Source organism: Podarcis muralis, chromosome 11 (assembly GCF_964188315.1).
Source record: "Podarcis muralis chromosome 11, rPodMur119.hap1.1, whole genome shotgun sequence".
NCBI classification, from domain to species: Eukaryota; Metazoa; Chordata; class Lepidosauria; order Squamata; family Lacertidae; genus Podarcis; species Podarcis muralis.
The window spans coordinates 40,548,752-40,568,201 of record NC_135665.1 but is presented as its reverse complement, the minus strand read 5'-3'; the positions used below and the strand labels follow the sequence as shown (position 1 = coordinate 40,568,201).

Genomic DNA, 19,450 nt, shown 5'->3' with positions numbered 1-19,450 from the left:
TAAAATTATATTTCATTAATATGTACAACTCATATTAGGTTAATAACTATTTATTTTATCTGAATGCTTAAATTTTATGTTAGTAACTTACTACTTTACTGCTATTTACATAGTTCCTCACGATCATTGTGTGAGATGGGTTAGGTTGAATGATGGCGAGCAGCCCAGGTGAACTTCATGGCCAAGTGTAGATTTGAACCTTGGTCTCCCCATTCCAATCCAACTCTCACCACTATACTACTCTGGTTTTCAGATCTGTCATTTTCCTCCAGTGGCCAGAATTATCACAATATATAGACTCACCCTCAATATATATATGTTGTAGTCCTCAGTGATGGATTGCTTGTTTTGAATCAGTAGGATACTAAAGAGCACAAGGGGTTTAGCTACAAATCCGCTAGTCCCGTGTTTGAAGTTGCCTCTGCCATTAATTCATTAGGTGCCCTTGGGCAAACTGGTCTCTGTTCCATAATCAGTTTGGAGATAATCCCTGGCTTTCGAGGGTTCGTCTGTAAAGTGATCTGATGTACACAGTCCTTGATTCCAATCTCACTTTCATTTCATGAGATTATCTTCTCTCTGCTCATGAGTTGACATCTTCTAGGTTGGTTACCATGAAACATGTCTTAAAGTCAGGGCTTGTGGGCTTTGAATTGCAAGGAGTTTTCAAGGGATTCTAGGATCTACAACAGCTACAATGTTTACAACACTCCACTGCTTTTTTGCCTCTCATGGCTTCTAGCCATGTTTCCCTAAATGCATTTAACTGTGTTTCTCCCTGGAGTGGAATCAATTTTGAATATTAACTATGAAGAGCTGTGGATTTGGGGGGGTTGGTTGGTAAACTTTAGTATGTTTTACACATGTGTTCACCAGAAAGGAGTGTTATGCTGTGTTATGAATTTGTTAACCATTTATTTTTTGCTTTAAAATACAGATTATCAGTATAGACAGATTAATACTTAATAAATAATAATTATGAAGTAAGTTTTTTGCCAACAATTTTATAAGAATATCTGTAGTGTCCTTTAAAACTCTTAATGTACAAGATTAGCTTTGGTTATTTGTTTGTGATTAATAGCTTCAAAATCATGAAACGTAAAATATTTCTTGCAGATTATTTTGAACACTATCATTTCTTTGACTCAGTAGCTGGGCTTTAAGAAGTTTAAACCTAGCATATTACAATAATATGCTCTCTTTTTTGGTCTTTGTCTCAATAGCAACTTTTTAACTGTCAGTCTCTGCACAAGTTGAGTTTGCCGGACAATGATCTAACAACATTGCCTGCATCCATAGCAAATCTCATTAACCTCAGGGAACTGGATGTCAGCAAGAATGGTGAGTTTTTTTGTTGAAACAATCACAAGCACTGAAGAGCAAGGCTGTATCAGTGTATAAATTTCAGTTTTCTGATTGACCTGTAATAGTTGAGTTTCTGTAAAAAAAATAAAAATTGGTTGTCTCTAACATAGTTCTAAGTGAACATGATTCTCTCATTCTCCTCCCCTCCCCATACCCCACTCCAATCTGTTCTAAGCATTCCCACAAAGCTCTGGGGTAGATGTGGCAAGGGTTCAGGACCTGCACAGTGAGAAGAGAGCAGAGAAAGATCTGCTGCACAAGCAAAAATTCTTGTGCTGATGGGACACAGGAGTCGAATTCCTTCCCATTCCTCTTAATTAACAATCTTGTGGTATTGTTATGTAGAGTTTTCCCTTTCTGTTGTCTGTATTCTCAGCCTTACTTCAAATGCCATGCTATACATAGGCACAGTTGTGTAGCTAAACCAAATACCACTTTTGCTTCCTGTCAGTGCAGGGCAAAATCACAATGCTCAAAAGTTGACCTGGTTTTTTGCTGGATGTTTGCAACTCCTGTGTGACCTTTTCTTCACATCTCCTTAGGCTATTGATTTGAACTAAGAGCATTAAAACTTACTTTCTAGCTTGTAAAACATTGATTTCTGTCACTTGTTCATTCCCTAAAACTTTTTAACAATGGCTTCTAGCATGTTACTTAGTTTTTATCTGTTGTTTTCAATGTGCTTTCTTATCAGTTACTGGATTTTTTAAATTGATTACTTTTGTGTCTTGTTTCCCCCCCATTTATTCAGGATTGTTTACAACTGCTGTGAGCCACCATGAGGTGGTTTTTTTTAAAAAAACAAACCTGAATGGTTGTATAGAATAAGTTAAAATAAATAATAGACTAAGGTGATTATAACCCCCCCCCCATAAATCTCCCCCCTATAGGCTCCAGCAGTCAACACATTTTAAAACTTGAAATATTCCTAGAATGCGCACACTTAAGCTTGGCCTCTGACAAGTCTGTGAAAGGAATTTCATAGCTTTGAGGCAACTGTTGAAAAGTGCCTTGGTCTCTCAGCTTGGAATATATGTAGAATAATCAAGAAACCATACTTGGCAAATCAGAAGGATCACACTGGGACGTAGGCAGATAATTGACCTGAATGGAGTGTCTGAATCAAAATAAGACCCCAATGCAGTCATTTTTAGACCAAGTTACCACTGCTGAAAATCAAAGGAAAGGCTTGAAAATGTGTGCTTAAATGTTTAAATTCTAAAACCAGAGAGAGTATTCAGGCAACACTTTATTTTCTGTTAGTGAAATAATTCAATAGAAGTGGTATTTTTTTCAGCAAACATACTGGTCTCTCTGATTCATTAATCAGCCTATCCAGATCCTATTGCTTCAGATGTTTTACAGCTTTGGTCAATGATAGTAACATTAGCATGTATACCTGTCCAATTAATGTAATACAGTCTGGTTTGTTTGCTTCTGGTTTGTAGAAGTTCAGATTCTCCTTGATTTATCAGCAATTCATTCTGAACCTTCTATACACCTAGGGAAGTATTACATTATTGTGTACTATTTCAAATGTTAATAGAATAGCATTGGTGAGACAAGCGTCGTCTTTTTCTTCAGAAGATACGTCCCTAAACTGCATTAGACTATAATAGGCAAATAGGAGGAAACTATAGTGGAGATTGCAATTTTGCATTTGATTGGTCTCTGTCAGACACCCAAGCTGAATGATGGCTCAGGGCAGTCTGGCAGAGAAGTCATTCCCACTCTTCCAAGCTTAGGGAAAACTGGCATAGAACTCAGTTGCTCCTTAAGAGCTTTTGCCATATGCCTGAGGCTGGTGAAGAAAAATAGTTAAAAGCCAAATCCAGAAACAAAAATACATTTTTTAAAAAAAACATTGCTATGCTTGTGTAATGCATATTGACAGTATTATGAGTTCTATTGGTAATTGGTGTATTTGAGGTGAACTAGTGCAAGCTTTTGATTAACTTGGCCAGTGTTGCAAATATCAAACAGTTTTGGTACTTCAATAGCAATGTGAGATAATTTTTTAGCTGTTCAGATTTAATTAGCCCAGAATCTCAGGACTGAGCACGGTTTCCTTCCCCTCACCTCATTTTAGTGCAGCAGAAAACCAAAACAGTTAATTATTTATTTTTATTTAGAATATTATAGACCATTTTACACCATAGATGGTCACAAAATGGTTTACATAGCAATCAAATAATTAATCAAATAATAAGGGGTTTTAAACAAAAAGCACAGGTAAAATAATAGATTCCATAGACGTAATACATGGGTAGGCAAACTAAGGCCCAGGGGCCCAATTGCCTTCTCAATCTTGCCCCAGACGGTCCGGGAATCAGCGTGTTTTTACATGAATAGAATGTGTCCTTTTATTTAAAATGCATCTCAGGGTTAATTGTGGGGCATAGGAATTTGTTCATGTTTTTTTTTCTCTTCAAAACATAGTCTGGCCCCCCAAAAGGTCTGAGAGACAGTGGACCGGTCCCCTGCTGAAAAAGTTTGCTGACATAATACAACTTAAAATGCCTGCTGGAATAAAATGGTTTTCCGAAGTATGGTCTACACTTGCCTTAAAGGCATGACCAAACAATGGTTTATAAACTTGGTTTTCACACAGCAGCAAATCATATTTTTGACTGTTGAAACAAACCAGCTGAAGCTGCATTTTGCTGTGAAATTAGGACGCAGATTCAGGATCTCAGAGGGAGGGAGGGTGGGAAAAGTGAGTTTACAAACTTCATGCTCATTCTTGCAACACCAAGCCACGGTTTGGTATTGCTTGTGAAAAACTGCAATGTGTGTGGAGAGAGTAAGTAAATCATTATAAATAATTGGAACCTGGCTTACTTTTCTGCTACCAGTCAATAGGAAGTAGCTATTGAATTAGCTGCCACTTGGTTTGCAGTCTCCACAGTCACCATTTTGTCCAGCTGGTATGGTGACAATTCACTTATATTCCTTTTCCTGTAGTTAAAACCAAACATGTGAACAACTATCAATCCCTTTCACAGTGTTCAGTGTAAGCTGCAATGAGTGCAGGGTGTTTCTTTTTTCGCTTTTTAATGTATCTCTTACCGAGATTTTGTCTCCCTGCTGTCACAAATATAAATATTTTGCATAAACCTGACCTAGGAGACAGTCTTTTAAGCTCTGTTCCCTTAATGTTTTCTCAGAGAAGGCAATGCTTCTATTGGAATCTGGCCACATGCCTACTATTTTCTTAATTAAGTTTCATTAGTTTGTAAGACAGACTGTTCTGTTAACTTTGTGCAGCTGAGAACCTCAGGGTAATCTCTTATTGTGTAAATTGCCTTGAAGAAAGTTCGTTCTTGCCATTTATAAATGGGTTGCCAACCTGGCTCAAGAGGCGCTGGCAAGCTGCTTTTTGCATGGCTTCAAGTTATTTCAAGGAGGAGACAGTCCATTGCCCCCTCACTTTTATCTATGTGCTTGGGATGAGAGAGATAATTAGAAAAAATAAAATCTACTGTCCCTTCACAGCTCAACACACAACTTCAGTTCTCAGGCACATTAAGACTATTCGGGGCTTGGAATGAGAGTGGATGAGACATAAAGCCTTGTGTGTGAATGCTGTATTACTGGAACATTGGCCTGAGGCTGTACATGGCATGTCTGAGCAGCAGCTGTTTAAGCCGGGTGACTATAAGCAGAAGGTATCTTTAAGAAAAGATGACCTATGGAAAAGATGGTTGCTATTAGCACACACATCGAAAGCTGTATAAAGGAAAAGCAAATGGTCACAGTACTGTATCAGTCTTGAGGATATAGGAAGTGGATTTCACCTGTGTAAATGTATTTGTATATCTTAAGCTTATCCATTTTTACATGTCACAGTGAGGGGCCTTTTTGAAATGTAAGTTTAGCTAGCTGCTTGTGTTTCAAGCTCAGAGGTAGTTAAAACAGTCTCCCCTCCACACCCCTCAGAAAGTGAATGGGAGAAATTATCCATGCAGATGGTATTAAGGTTGTATCAGACAACTATGTACCTGAGAGTGCCGCAGGGAAGATACGGCACAGATTTGAAACTAACTTTGGATGTCAGGGGTTTTTTTTTGGAAAACGTACATACCTGGTTTAAATTGCTCACATTTTACTTGTTGTTTCCTTCTATATTGCTCCTCTGAGGATCAGTGCACCTGTTACAATCTTAATGATTAACCTTGTGTAAATTGGATGCTTGCAGCTCGATACTGTAATAATATTGAAGATTGGGATAAGCTTCCTCCCATTTGCAGTGAAGGCTGGAGAGTGCTAAGAATGCTACTCTTTTGACTCTCAGGGTTTTTGCTCCCCTGCCAATTAGTGATAAGGAAAGAACCTACTCCACATTTGCACACTCACATGGACAGGAGGAATTATTTGCCGGAAGGGGTATAGGATAGCTGAGTAGGCACTTTCTTGTTTAGGTTGGTTCAGCTGATCCTCCTTGCTCTTCCTCTCAAAACTGCTTACCATAGATACACGACTTCATAGAACATGACTTCAGTAAGCACAATTTAAAACATTAAATTTCAAATTTCAAAAAACCCCCAAGATCAATTACTAAATAAGCTGACCAACACATTATTCAACCCAGTGCAGAAATCATATAAAAGACCAAGAGCCCTCAATATTAAAACCCCAGATCTTCAAGCCAGCAGATTAAATGAACATGTAAACATGCAAATGTGAAGTGAATAGGATACAGGAAGCACCTAATTTTCTTGGTCTCTTCTTGGTTGCCATTGCAATTCCCATTATTCTACAAATGAATATATGATCTAAATTTAAAGTGTTAAGTGTGCAGGTTTATAAAACCTACTGAGAGCTCACAGAGACTCCTATGGATTCTCTTATCTTCCCTTTTTATATTTGATATCGAGTGTCTCAGTTTAATGCCTGAAAACTTTAGTTATCTGGCAAACCTCATTCCAAAATATGCCCCATTACCAAATAAGTATAACCAAGATTTATGCTGTTATCATCATCATTTTATTTGTATGCTGCCTTTCCATAGTTAAAGCCATGCTCCAGGCAACTTACAACGTGAAAAGATTTACATGATTACAAACATAGCAAAGTCAGTTATAAACAAAAAATATAAAACATTAAAAATTACACAACCAAATTGAAACAATTTCCACATAAATCATAATAAAACCTCTCTCTGTGTGTGATATAAACAGCAACAAAAAACCCACAACAACCCCCCCTAAACAATACCGCAGCCTAAGAGTCTGTTCAGCAGCCTCTGCTTTTGCAGCTGGAGTCAATAAGGACCCATCCTCCCAGGCCAGGTGGGAAATAGCCAGCAAGGCAGGGAGCAGGTCTTCCAGGACTCACAGCCAAGATGATTCCTGTGTGTTCCTGTTTGCAATAAAAAGCTACCAGCTGAGATTTGGCATCATTTAATGTGTTTTAATACTGTTTTGAGACTTGAAATTTGCAGTGTGTAATGTCTGCAACTTTACACAATGTATTCCCTCCTTTATGGGGTTAGGGTCTTCAGACTGCCTTGGGAATTGGGTAGGAATTATTGTTATAGTGCCTTAATTATTTTGGTATGTGCTGTAATTTTTGCCATATCTAACTTTCCTAAATTTATAAGAAACTTATTGAGTGTTATAGGAGAGTACAGTTCCACACCCTACCACTTCTCTATAGAGCATTGAATGAGAAAGACAGACCACCAGGATTGTAGCTCTGGCCTGCTGCCACTTTTGAATTTTCACTTCGATAGCTTTACTAGGCAAATGAATGGAGAGAAACTGGAGACAGCTTGCAGCCATGTCATGTAGAAGACTTAGAGGAAATTGCACAGATTATCTCACAGCTGTACAACCTTCACTTCTTCCCATCTCATATGTATCATGGGCATCAGTGACACCTTTTCTCTGTAACATAGATAAAAGTTTGCTTAGTATAGTACAGTAGGTCATGGGCCTGCAATTTGGAGTTAAGCTATAAAGTGGCCTTGGGATAGTACCATGGCAATCTACTGCAAGAGCATTTAGACCCAAATTCATGCTATCCTAAATGTTAAAAATGAGATTGAAGCAATAAAATATTCCATAAAAGTGCCTTTCAAAAGATCGCATGCCTAGTACACCACCTACAATTAATATCCAGCTTTGATAATACGAAGATTACTTTGTTTCTCTGTTCTCTGTCTTACAAGGACTTTGTGCTGGAGTCTGACAATCCAAGTAACCTGTAGAATTTGTATTTCCAAAATGGAGTATTTGCCTTTTTGTCCCTGTAGCAATGGGGTCATCTAGAAAACCTACCCAGCATTGAGTGAGGCAGTTCTTTTTACGCCTGCGAAACTCCTCCTGCTATCCCACCTTATCCACTGTGGACTTTCAGGAATGCATCATGTCTCTCTCTCACACACAGAGTTTTATGAACAGGCTGATAAAAAGTTATGGAGAACTCAAAAGCCTGCTTATGACTCTTAGACATTTTGGTTGGTTCTGGTAAAAATAGAACCATACTGTAGATTTTGGATTGGTAGCAAAAAACCAGCCATGATTAAGTTTATCATTATGTGTGCTGTGCCACAACATAAAGTTAGTTACAACATGAACGTATGCATGGAGGTTTTGGTAATATGTAGTAGAGAAGTGCTGAGAATGTGCAGACCATTATCCATAGAACACAATGGAAAATTCCCATGCCACGTTTCATGGCTTTGGCTTATTTCTCATGTCTTTAAGAGTGCCTTGTTCCTTTTAATTGTGCTGCAGTATATACATTATGTACACATTCATGCCTACAATATAGTCATTTAAATACAGCACAGGTGGAGACAGCAGTGAAAACCTTTAAATAAGAGAGGTTCACCTATACTTCATGGGGCAAAGGTTCTATCCAGTACAGTTCTACCACCTTCTGGCTCTTTTAGACAAAAAGACTTGAATAAATCCAATTGTGGATCTCCCATGTCAAGTCTACTTTGGCTCATTAAACCATATGGGGCAGGAAAATGTTTCTGATTACTTCCCTCCCTCTCCTGTGGGTATTCATAAATTAAATGCTGGACACGTATTAGATAGCTTGTCTAGCATCAGGAATGGCAGTGATGTAATTTAATTACACGTACACCATAGATATGTGGAAGTAGTATGGAAACATCATAAATAATATGCTAAGAAGAACTTTAGATTCAGAAGATGCTATGGTTGTGCGTCAAAGATGTCCAAACATTGCAAGATGGATGTATTTGTGAATAGTCTTTTTTTAAAGCTTCATACTAAGCCAATACATGAGAACTCCAATTTTTTGTTGGAGCTTTATTAACTTGGGAATTTAAGAAATATAATTTCTTGAACATATTTCCATTTTTAGTGTGCAGGTAGCTATCCATTATGTACTTTGTTTAAATGAATGTTTTGTGATGTGATGAAAAAATAATAGTTTCTCTCAAGCTGAGCACTGTGGCATTCAGATTTGTACTATTGTTGCCCTTTAGTCAGTTCTCATTAGATTTTTAAGGGCCAAAGTAGTATGTCTACCTCCTAAATCATTTCCCCTTGAATAACTGCTTCATTTCATTATCTCTAATTAACATGCTAAATGCTTATTTTAAAACATCACAAGAAGGATTGGTTTCTTTATTAATTATCATTGGCTCCAATAATACATAAGCAGACTAATGGTGCCTCAGAGATTATGTCTGACACTGTGTTCCTGTGCTCATTAAACTCCTTTTCCTTTCTGCTTTATGTATGTACGTATTCCACAAATGTATAAACTACTTCACAGCCTGAGGCCATAAAAGCAGTGTACAACAAGATAACAAGATAAAATACAAACTCTTAAAAACAAAAAGCCATCCCTACAGATGTACAATTAATAATTCATAAACGAAATGTCAGACAACTGAATTCAATGTATAATGCAACTGCAACTGGTATCTCTAGGCACCAGCCATATCCCACTGAGGTCAACCTTAGGATAGTATAGCATCTAGGTAACAAGAAAACATGAATTCTACAACCTGCACAAGTTGCAGAAACTGTATTTTATTCAGTAGCAACTCTGGCTTCTGAGATTTTACCAGGCATTACTGCTCACTTTCAGGTCTAATTTACAATTTGTCAGAAGGTTGATTTTTTAAAGATGAAAACCAAGACCACAAAAACCACATTCTGTTACTTTTCTATAGTTCCAAGGAACAGCAGCATGCAGGCATCCCTAACTAAAGCTAGTGAAGACCTTGATTCAGAAGCTTTTGAAAATTCACTGAAATACATGAGGTCCATGCAAGCTGCTGTGCTTTTCACAATACAGTGGTACCTCCAGTTGCGAACGGGATCCATTCCAGAGGTCTGACCGCATCCCGAGGAATTCGCAACCAGAGGACCACTTATGCGCATGCACACTTGGCGAAACCCAGAAAAATACTTCTGGGTTTGTTGCGTTCGCATCCCGAAGTTTACGTACCCAGAGGGATGCATAAGCGGAGGTACGACTGTAATAATTAGAGCGCATTACTCTAGAGCTTGAGCAGAAGCTCTGAAACTCTATTGGCTGTGAAGTTATGTAGTTGTGCAAAGTAGCAGCATAATCTCAGAAAATTAAGTTGCCATTGTTTTAGTTATTGCAGGTTTATTCTTATGTGCATTTGTGCTGTCTACTTTTACAGGCATACAGGAGTTTCCAGAAAATATCAAAAACTGTAAAGTTTTGGCAATTGTTGAGGCCAGCGTAAACCCCATTTCAAAGTAAGTTATTTTGTTGTTTAAATTGTAGCATGTCAGTTGAGCAGTGAGTAGTGAACACAAAGTGTGTTTTGAAATGAGGCATATGATCTTGTGTTTGCTAATTTTTATGTGTTTAAATTTGTCTAGGCTTCCAGATGGATTTTCACAGTTGTTAAATCTAACACAGCTATATCTGAATGATGCTTTTCTTGAGTTCTTACCAGCCAATTTTGGCAGGTAAGTTTGAAAATGGGTTTGTTAAAATCAGTACCTTGTTTTTAATTGTGTAGAACATAGTGTGTTGCATTGATCAGAAGAAGGCACGTTGTTGGTTAAGAGGCAAGATGTAAATTCCAAACCCTACCTTTCAAACAGAGTTATGTAGTAATACTTTCAGAATGGATATGATGAGGTAGAATAATTGGTTTAAAGTCCCACTGAAATATGGAATTAGTCTTAGTAGAATGGAAATTGAAAGAATTCATCTACTCCCACGTTCTTCAACCATTGGCCATACTGGCTTGGGCTGATGGGAATTGTAGTCCAGCAACAGCTGGAGGGGGCTCCATGAGGGCTATCCCTGATTAAAATATTATGTAGTTCTGCTGTCATTTTTGTTTTTTAAAAAAATGTAGGGGGAGGGACTCAAGTCAAGAGGTTTGAAAAAAGAAAACAGCAAGGTTGCACTCTCCAAGACCACTTCTGTGCAGGCTGTGCAACATTCATGAAACACTGACTACAAAATGGCATCAGAGTGGTATTGGGATGAACTCTCTTTCTGTGCCCTTACCCACCTGTTCTTGCTGCTGGGAAGTGGGAATCCTTGCAGCTTTCAATTCTCCTTTCATTTAAAAGGATAGAATAGGCTGTCTAGTTACAGCATTTCAATCACAGCATTATGCTAGCTTTCATGGAATTCATGTAGACCGGGCATCCCCAACCTCGGCCCTCCAGATGTTTTGAGACTACAGTTCCCATCATCCCTGACCACTGGTCGTGCTAGCTAGGGATCATGAGAGTTGTAGGCCAAAAACATCTGGAGGGCCGAGGTTGGGGAAGCCTGATGTAGATGGCTAAGTCAGGAGGAACATCCACATCGTTTTCTAATACGTGCAAGACTAGTACACAATAAAACAATGCATTTTGCAAGGTAAAAACAACAGTTCAATGATAAAAATGGCTGGTATATAGAGTTGAATTGCTATCTAAACATTGTTGCGAAAAAGACAAATACATTGATTTGCTGTATGGACATTACTATATTTTTCACTCTATAAGACGTACCTTTTCCCTCCTAAAAAGTAAGGGGAAATGTGTGTGCGTTTTATGGAGTGAATGCAGGCTGCGCAGCTATCCCAGAAGCCAGAACAGCAAGAGGGATCGCTGGAGAGGCGCTGCACAGCTTTCCCTCTCTACACAGTGTCTCTTCAGCACTGAAGAGGCGCTGCACAGAGAGGGAAAGCTGTGCAGCACCCCTTCAGCAAAGCGGGAGGAGAAACAGAGCCCCTTCCATTTCTCCTCCCACTTTGCTGGAGAGGTGCTGCGCAGAGAGGGAGAGAATATTTTTTTCCTTCTTCTCCTCCTCTAAAACTAGGTGCGTCTTATGATCGGGTGCGTCTTATAGAGCGAAAAATACGGTATATACAAAACCAAGCCCTATTTGACACCAATTATGACTCAGCTGCAGCATGGAGTTCAGTCTAGGTCATCACATTTATAGAAGGAGAGCCATAAATTTTAGAAAACTGACAACACCCCAAAAATAAATAAATCCAGAGACTGATAAGAGACATGTAACTTGAACAAAGTTTAAGAGAAAATTAAGATCAAAATTCACTTGTAGGACAGAAAATAATAATGTTTGGAAGTTTTACCAGATAAAATGTTTGGAAGTTTTGCCAGATGTGGAGTGGTTGCAGATTTATATTGCTTAGTGGAAGAAATTTGCTTACAGTATAATTCAACAATACCAAAAATTGTTTGGGATAATTGGAATCTCTTGCTTGTCTCTGCTAGAGACAGTTCTCAAAAGTATTCCAAAATAAGTAGTAATTTTGTATAGCCTTGATATTACTTGTATTTGAATGATGCCTTCCTCTGCCCACGTTAGATCTAAGAATCACAATTCTCTGAAGCAAGCAAAATATCTAGATATTAAAGATGTGTGCAGCCTGGATTTGAACCCAGTTTTTATTTGCAAATTAAATTTGCCCAATATCTGAATTATTGTACTGGCTGTATAAACAAACTTAATTTTATTTCAGATATGCATACTTTGCCTTTTAAATGGTAATCTTGAGTGTTTATTTTACAGATTAACTAAACTCCAGATTTTGGAGCTCAGAGAAAACCAGTTAAAAATGTTGCCAAAGTAAGTATATAGTGATATTTATGTTTATTTTGGTGTGAATAATATGTTTGAAGATGTATTGAGATTATAATACAGTGGTACCTTGGGTTACAGACGCTTCAGGTTACAGACTCCGCTAACACAGAAATAGTACCTTGGGTTAAGAACTTTGCTTCAGGATGAGAACAGAAATAGCGCAGGGAATGCGGGGTTTAAAACCCCTGAGCCTCTTGGGCTTGCTGATCAGAAGGTCGGCAGTTCAGATCCCTGTGACGGGGTGAGCTCCCATTGCTCTGCCCCAGCTTCTGCCAACCTCGCAGTTCGAAAGCACCCCAGTGCAAGTAGATAAACAAGTACCACTGCGGTGGGAAGTAAAACGGTGTTTCTGTGTGCTCTGCCACTCGTCATGGTCCTCCAAGCGCCAGTAGCAGTCTAGTCATGCTGGCCAGAGGACCTGGAAAGCTGTCTGTGGACAAATGCCAGCTTCTTCGACCTGATAAGCAAGATGAGTGCCACACCCCATAGTCTCCTTTGACTGGACTTTACTGTCCAGGGGTCCTTTAGCTTTACTTTACCTATCTATTACCTATTATTTACTGTCTTTGTTCTTTTTATTTTTACAAATTTATTTGGACTCCAGTCCAAATAATTATCTATAAGATGACAATTGCATATAAACAACTTCTCTGTGTATGCCCTGTGGGTTGCTAAATATGTTACAATTTCCTGTAGGGAGATCAATAAAGTGTATACAGCTGTAATTTTTGAAGTTCATTGTGAATGGTTTTTACTGCCAGTAAGGCTGGGCTGAATTGCCTGAGGATCTCTATGTAGGAAAATGTAATACTTGAGGAAGCCATTAATCAGTTAGATTTTGGATCTAAAATCATGCCATGTGTATGCATATCTACATCACATGAAATTGAATGATGAATTTAGAGTTGAAGGAAAAGCAGCTGTTTTTGTAGTGAAACAGTATGATTTTAAAAATATTTACGCAGATTATCCCCCCCCCCCCCGTAATAATAATGATACAGCAACTTAAATGTGTTTTTGTTTTGCTTTCATAATGGTATGGTGCTTTCGCTCTCTCTCTTTTTTAATTCTTCTTGTCACAGGCTTCCTCTTAAGGAAGACATTCAGCACTGCTGTGCTTAACCAAACCATCTCAGAAAACTGACAATTCCCTTGATCCCTTCTCAGTAGCTATTTTTGCTGACGATTGCCAATGGGCACAGTAGGAGATGGCCGGCCAAGATGCCCTGCTGGCATTCCTTTCTCCCTCATTTATGCCTTAACAGTAGTGTTGGGCACTGACTGGGGAGAGAAGCCTTTGTGCTGAGAGGTGGGTGATGCATAGTGAGCAGCTTCCTCTTCATCTGCCTGCCTCTTTCCCCCATTTTGGGGGCTGCCTCTTCTTTTGGGGTTGGCAGCAAAAAGGGAAGAAGTTGGAAAGTACTGCTGGTCCCCAGTGGGAAATTGTGTGCCCATCCTTAGCTGATATGTATGATGAACTTTATCAAAGGATATCTAGTACATAAGGAAGGGTTCTGTGAAATGGGCTATGAAAACAAAAGAAGGGAGATTCTAGCGCCAGACAAATGAACCAGTAGATGAAATATGAGACTTAATGCTCACACTTCAGCGGAGAGCTGGCTAGAAAGCATTGCTCCATTGAACTCTTATCCTCTTGATGCTCTCTTGTTCTATTAGTTTCACTTGGCTATATTTATGCGGCGATTGAAAAAACATAACCTAAGGGTACCTTTTAAAACAAAATGTAGTCTTTGTAAATAAAACGGCTAAAGAGGGAATGCACACAAGATAAATACGTTTTGAGGAACAAATGTGGTGACATTAGAAAAAGCAAACTAACATTTAATTCCTTTGTTCTTTAATAAGTTAACATTTGTGTTTGGGTAGTTGTTATAGCATTCCTGCTTAGAATCATAGAAGTGTAGAATTGGGAGGGAGCCCGAGGGTTGTCTAGTCCAACCCCCTGCAGTGCAGGAATCCCACCTAAAGTATACACAACAGATGACCATTCAACCTCTGCTTAAAAACTTCAAAGGAAGGAGATTCCACCACCTCCTGAAGGCAGGGGTGGATCTACTATGAAATAAATGTAGGTTAAGTTTCAAGGTCCCTAATCCTGGGGTGGCCCCAGAAGCTAATCCACCTTGCTTTAAAAAAATTGGGTCTGGTTGACTCAATTTGAGTTGCACAACTCTGATTGATTAATTTTCTGCTGTATCTATTTCAACAATCCCAGTGTTTGAGAGTCAGTAGCACAGATTGTTGCTGGTTGCAAAGGGGCCCCCATAACAGTTGAAGCTTCAGGGTCCCAGAAATGTGGGTCTGCCACTGCCTGAAGGAAACCATTTGTGATGTTAAGTTTTGGTCAGTGCTTTTTTCTAGAAAAATAGGTGCTGGTACTTACCATGAAGTTGTTGCAGTAAGTGCCACACTTTTTTAAACAATAACAAAAAAGAGGTGCCAGTACTGCGTACCCTTGAGTATCCCTGGGAAAAAAGCACTGGTTTTGGTAATGAAATGGATAATGAGGGAAACAAATGACCATGTTCTGTGCAAAATGTAGAAGCTTGTGTGCTTTATTTATTCTGTTTATTTGACAAAAAATTACATAAAGCAGTTTACAACTTGCTGCTAGCAGACTGCTGGGACTTCAGAAGAAAGAAGAAAGCAGTCAAACTTGCTCCCCCCCTCCCTTTCTGTCACTTGGGAAGGGACAGAAGGGAAAAGCAAATCTAGGTCTAAGCCATTGTCTTTGAGCTTGTTCTCAACTTGTATAGGACATGCTGACTTGAATGTATCCAGTTTAAATAAAATGAAAGAGATTGAATTCTGCCCATTTTTAAGTTAGCTTGTACCTGAATTAGAAAATGCATTTTTTTGTATTTTGATACTTTATGGCATTCCTTCTGTTATGTAGTGTAGTTTCACCCTGGGCCAACAGGGGGATACTGTATATAGTTTTCACTCAGGTCTGTAGATAGTTTTCACTCAGGTCCGCGGCAGTTATTTTAGGCGGGAACTCTGGGCTGTTGTGGTTACAATGTGACAGCCGGCTGCCTATAAATACAGGCCGGCTGAGCTGTTCACTGTCAGTTCTATTCCAGCTTACCAGAATAAAGAGCTACTTGAAGAAATTGCTGTGCCGGCTGCTATGTCAACCCACGACTTAATACTGGCGACGAGGATGGGATGGATGGACATCAGAGCACAGCCAGATGCGGCCAGCCTCTGAACTGAGCTGAATCACTGAGCTGAATCACAGAGCGAAATCACTGAGCGAAATCACTGGGCAGAACCAGTTCAGAGCTGACTGTTCTGGCTAGAGCACTGTGTTCCATCCATCGCCCTTCACGCCGGCATCGGAATCATGGCTTCACTTGTGCCTCTACCGCCGTTTGCGCCAGCCTCTGAATCATGGGACTCCTACCTCGCTCGGTTCGACTGCTACCTCCAAGCCAACGAACTGACAGCAGTATCACAGGATCGGAAGCGGGGCCTATTCCTCAGCCTCTGTGGGCCTGAGGTGTTTGAGACGGCCCGAGCGTTGGTTGCGCCTGAAGCAGTCCAGGCATCACCATGGGACACGATCCAAGAGAAGCTCCGCAACCACTACGCACCAAAGCCGTCCAAGATTGCTGCCCGCCATGCGTTCTACCACAGGAACCAGGCAGAGGGGGAGTCAATCAACAACTACACCACCGCCCTGCGACAGGCTGCAATGCACTGTGAGTTCCGAGACTTAGACGATGCCCTGATGGATCGAATCGTCTGCGGGGTCCGGGACATCCATCTGCAACGGCGTCTCCTAGCCAAGCCAGACCTCACGCTACAGAAAGCCATTGAGGAGGCTGTGGCCTCAGAAGCTGCTGAACGCTCCGCTCAGGAGATCCGCAAGTCCAGCAGCCTGCGTCTTGCTAGGGAGCCCGTTCCGGTGCATCAAGAAGAGGCCAGCAGTGAGGAGGCATCCTCCAGTGAAGACGATGATGTGCACCAGACAAAGCGGGAGCGCAGGAAGTTCCAACAGAAGTCCAAGGGCCAACCGGAATGTGCTGGCTGCGGAGGCAACCATTCCCGTGCCAAGTGTCGATTCAGAGACGCCATCTGTAGGAGGTGTTCCAGAAGGGGCCACATCGCTAAGGTCTGCCGATCGGCTCCGTCTGACACCCCCCCTTCATCGACTCGCAAGTCCAAGTCTTCACTCCAGTCTGCCAAGGAAAGTTGTTTCGCTCTCACCAACTGCCGCTGCCCGTCTGGAACCACGATTGGCCAAACCGACTCGCCTACGAGACGCAAGCTGAACGTCACGGTGCTCATTGAAGGAGCTCCATGTGACATGGAGATCGACACCGGGTCTGCCCTGTCCATCGTGTCATGGAGCACCATCAAAAGACTGGTACCCAGAGTGTCCAAAAGGCAACTCGACTCTCACCGCGTACACCTGAGAGACTACCAGGGAAACGACGTTCCCGTGGTAGGCGTTGGCCGGTTCCGGATCGCCTTCAAGGATTTTTCGGGCCTGCTCCGGTTGGTGGTGGTCGAAGGTCAGCGGCCAAGCCTCCTAGGGCTAGACTGGTTTGATGCCCTCGGCCTGGAAGTCACTGGCATCAACTGCATCTCTAACGCAGAGACTGAGGGTCTGGTCAAAGACTTTGCCGAGGTTTTTGACGGCACCTTGGGCCAATATACAGGTACGCCCATCTCCTTTAGCCTGGATCCACAAGTCGCCCCCATCAAGCTAAAGCCACGCCGGGTTCCCTTTGCTCTCAAGGCTAAGGTGGACGAACAACTGGACAAACTGATCGCCCAAGGAGTTTTGGAGCCGGTTGACCACGCAAAGTGGGAAACCCCCATCGTCACGCCTGTCAAGCCAGATGGGTCGGTGAGAATCTGCGCTGACTACAAGTGCACGATCAACAAGGCACTTCAGCAGCACGCTTATCCGGTTCCTGTTGTCCAACACCTGCTGCATTCCCTGGGTGAGGGTAAGGTCTTCGCTAAGCTGGACCTTGCCCAAGCCTATCAACAACTGCCAGTCGATGATGCCACTGCTGAAGCCCAGACGATCGTCACCCACCGGGGGGCATTCCGTTGCCGCCGGTTGCAGTTCGGGGTGAGTGTGGCTCCTGGCATCTTCCAAGGCCTTATGGAGCGTCTCCTGCAAGGGCTTCCGGGCGTGGTACCATATTTTGATGACGTCTTGGTGTCTGCAGACTCACACCAGCAGCTGTTCGAGCGCCTCCGTGCCGTGCTGACCAGGTTCCAGGAGGCCGGGCTCAAGGTAAAAAGGGAGAAGTGCCAGATCGCCGTTCCACAGGTAGAGTTCCTGGGCTATCTTATCGATGCCTCCGGTCTTCATCCAACCACATCCAAGATCCGCGCTATCCAGCAGGCTCCCACTCCAAAGAACAAAACGGAGTTGCAGGCGTTCCTGGGGCTGCTGAACTTTTATAACATGTTCCTGCCCCACAAAGCCACAGTGGCTGAGCCTCTTCACCGACTCCTTAGCACTAAGACGCCTTGGGCCTGGGGTCATCGGGAGACGGCGGCCTTCAACGCGGTCAAGGCTCTCCTTTCTTCGGACAGTGTGCTGGTACAGTACAGTGAATCCAGGCCGCTGGTCCTTGCCTGCGACGCCTCACCTTTTGGCATCGGGGCTGTCCTTAGTCACCGTTTTCCAGATGGAAGAGAAGCACCGCTCGCCTACTTTTCCAGGACACTATCTCCGACGGAACGGAATTACAGCCAGCTCGACAAGGAGGCATTGGCACTTGTGGCTGGAGTGAAGAGGTTCCATGAATACCTCTATGGCAGGACTTTTGACCTCATCACTGACCACAAGCCACTCCTGGGCCTCCTCGCCGGTGATCGTCCAACTCCACCGGTCCTCTCACCACGCATGCTGCGATGGACTGTTTTCCTGGCTGCCTACCACTACCAGCTCATCCACCGCCCGGGGAAATCGATGGGCCATGCCGACGCCCTCAGCCGTTGCCCTCTTCCAGCATTTGTGGAAGACCCGGCTCCAGCTTCATCGCTCCTTCTGATTGAGGATCTTCCGGCAGCGCCTGTGTCGGCTGCCACTGTGGCCTCCGCATCTGCCCAGGATCGCACCATCAGCCGGGTGCTCAACTGGGTGTGGAGGGGGTGGCCACAAGGGCCCTTTGCATCGGAGTTCCAGCCCTTCGCAACCAGACAACATGAACTCTCAGCTCATCGCGGCTGTCTGCTGTGGGGAGACCGCGTCGTGATTCCCCAGGGACTCCGTCAGCGCGTCCTGGAGGCTCTGCACGTTGGCCACCCGGGAATTGTCAAAATGAAGGCGTTGGCTCGGTGTTACGTCTGGTGGCCTAATATGGACGATGCCATTGTTAGGATATTTCCGTTCCACCTTAAGAGAGAGCAGGCTTGTGGGTCACAGAGTCTGCGTATTTCCTGTTGAGGATGTTTATGTTTGCTGTTTCCTTTCGATTTCAGTCGGTCAGAGACACTGACACAGAACGGTCATGTTTTCTCTTTGTTCTGTTCAACGCTAAATAAAATCTGTAAATTATGCTCTTCTTCGGTGCAAGCTTTCTGGCTGTGTTTTCTGCTGATAAAGAACAGTGTGCACAAGCCTGGAATGTGGCAATCTATTTCTGAGGCTTCGTGTCGCTAACTGCTGGATCTGCCTGGCTACGGGAGATCGATGGATGTCCGACAGCCGGCTTGGGGCCATGATGGACAATATCTCCCTGGCAGTTTCCCAACAACAAGGTTTCGGGCCCAGATTCACAGCACCTACAGGAGAGTAAAGCTGCAACAGACTGCGTTTGAGAGGTATGTGAAAAGAGAAAGCAGCGAGAGCAGAGGCTTTTCTGTTTACCTCAACAAGGAGCCTTTGAACTCCGGCAAGGCTTAATTGGCCTGGGAGCCGAGCCAAAAGGCATCGTGATTAATGAGCTGCCGAGATAAGAAGGCATAAAGGCTCACGGCTCAAGTAAAAAGCTGGAATGGAGTTTTT

The 19,450-nt window shown here is 42.2% G+C and overlaps 1 protein-coding gene across 4 annotated transcripts in view; it reads left to right on the top strand.

The window, feature by feature from the left end:
• The window catches only part of ERBIN (erbb2 interacting protein), a 96,547-nt gene that overhangs the window by 32,620 nt on the left and 44,477 nt on the right, over nt 1-19,450 (top strand). For all 4 annotated transcript variants that reach the window (XM_077936330.1, XM_077936329.1, XM_028748835.2 and 1 more), the window contains exons 4-7: nt 1,224-1,341; nt 10,007-10,085; nt 10,212-10,301; nt 12,379-12,435. In XM_077936330.1, coding sequence (XP_077792456.1) covers nt 1,224-1,341; nt 10,007-10,085; nt 10,212-10,301; nt 12,379-12,435 — 344 coding nt within the window. The remainder of the gene's footprint in view (nt 1-1,223; nt 1,342-10,006; nt 10,086-10,211; nt 10,302-12,378; nt 12,436-19,450) is intronic.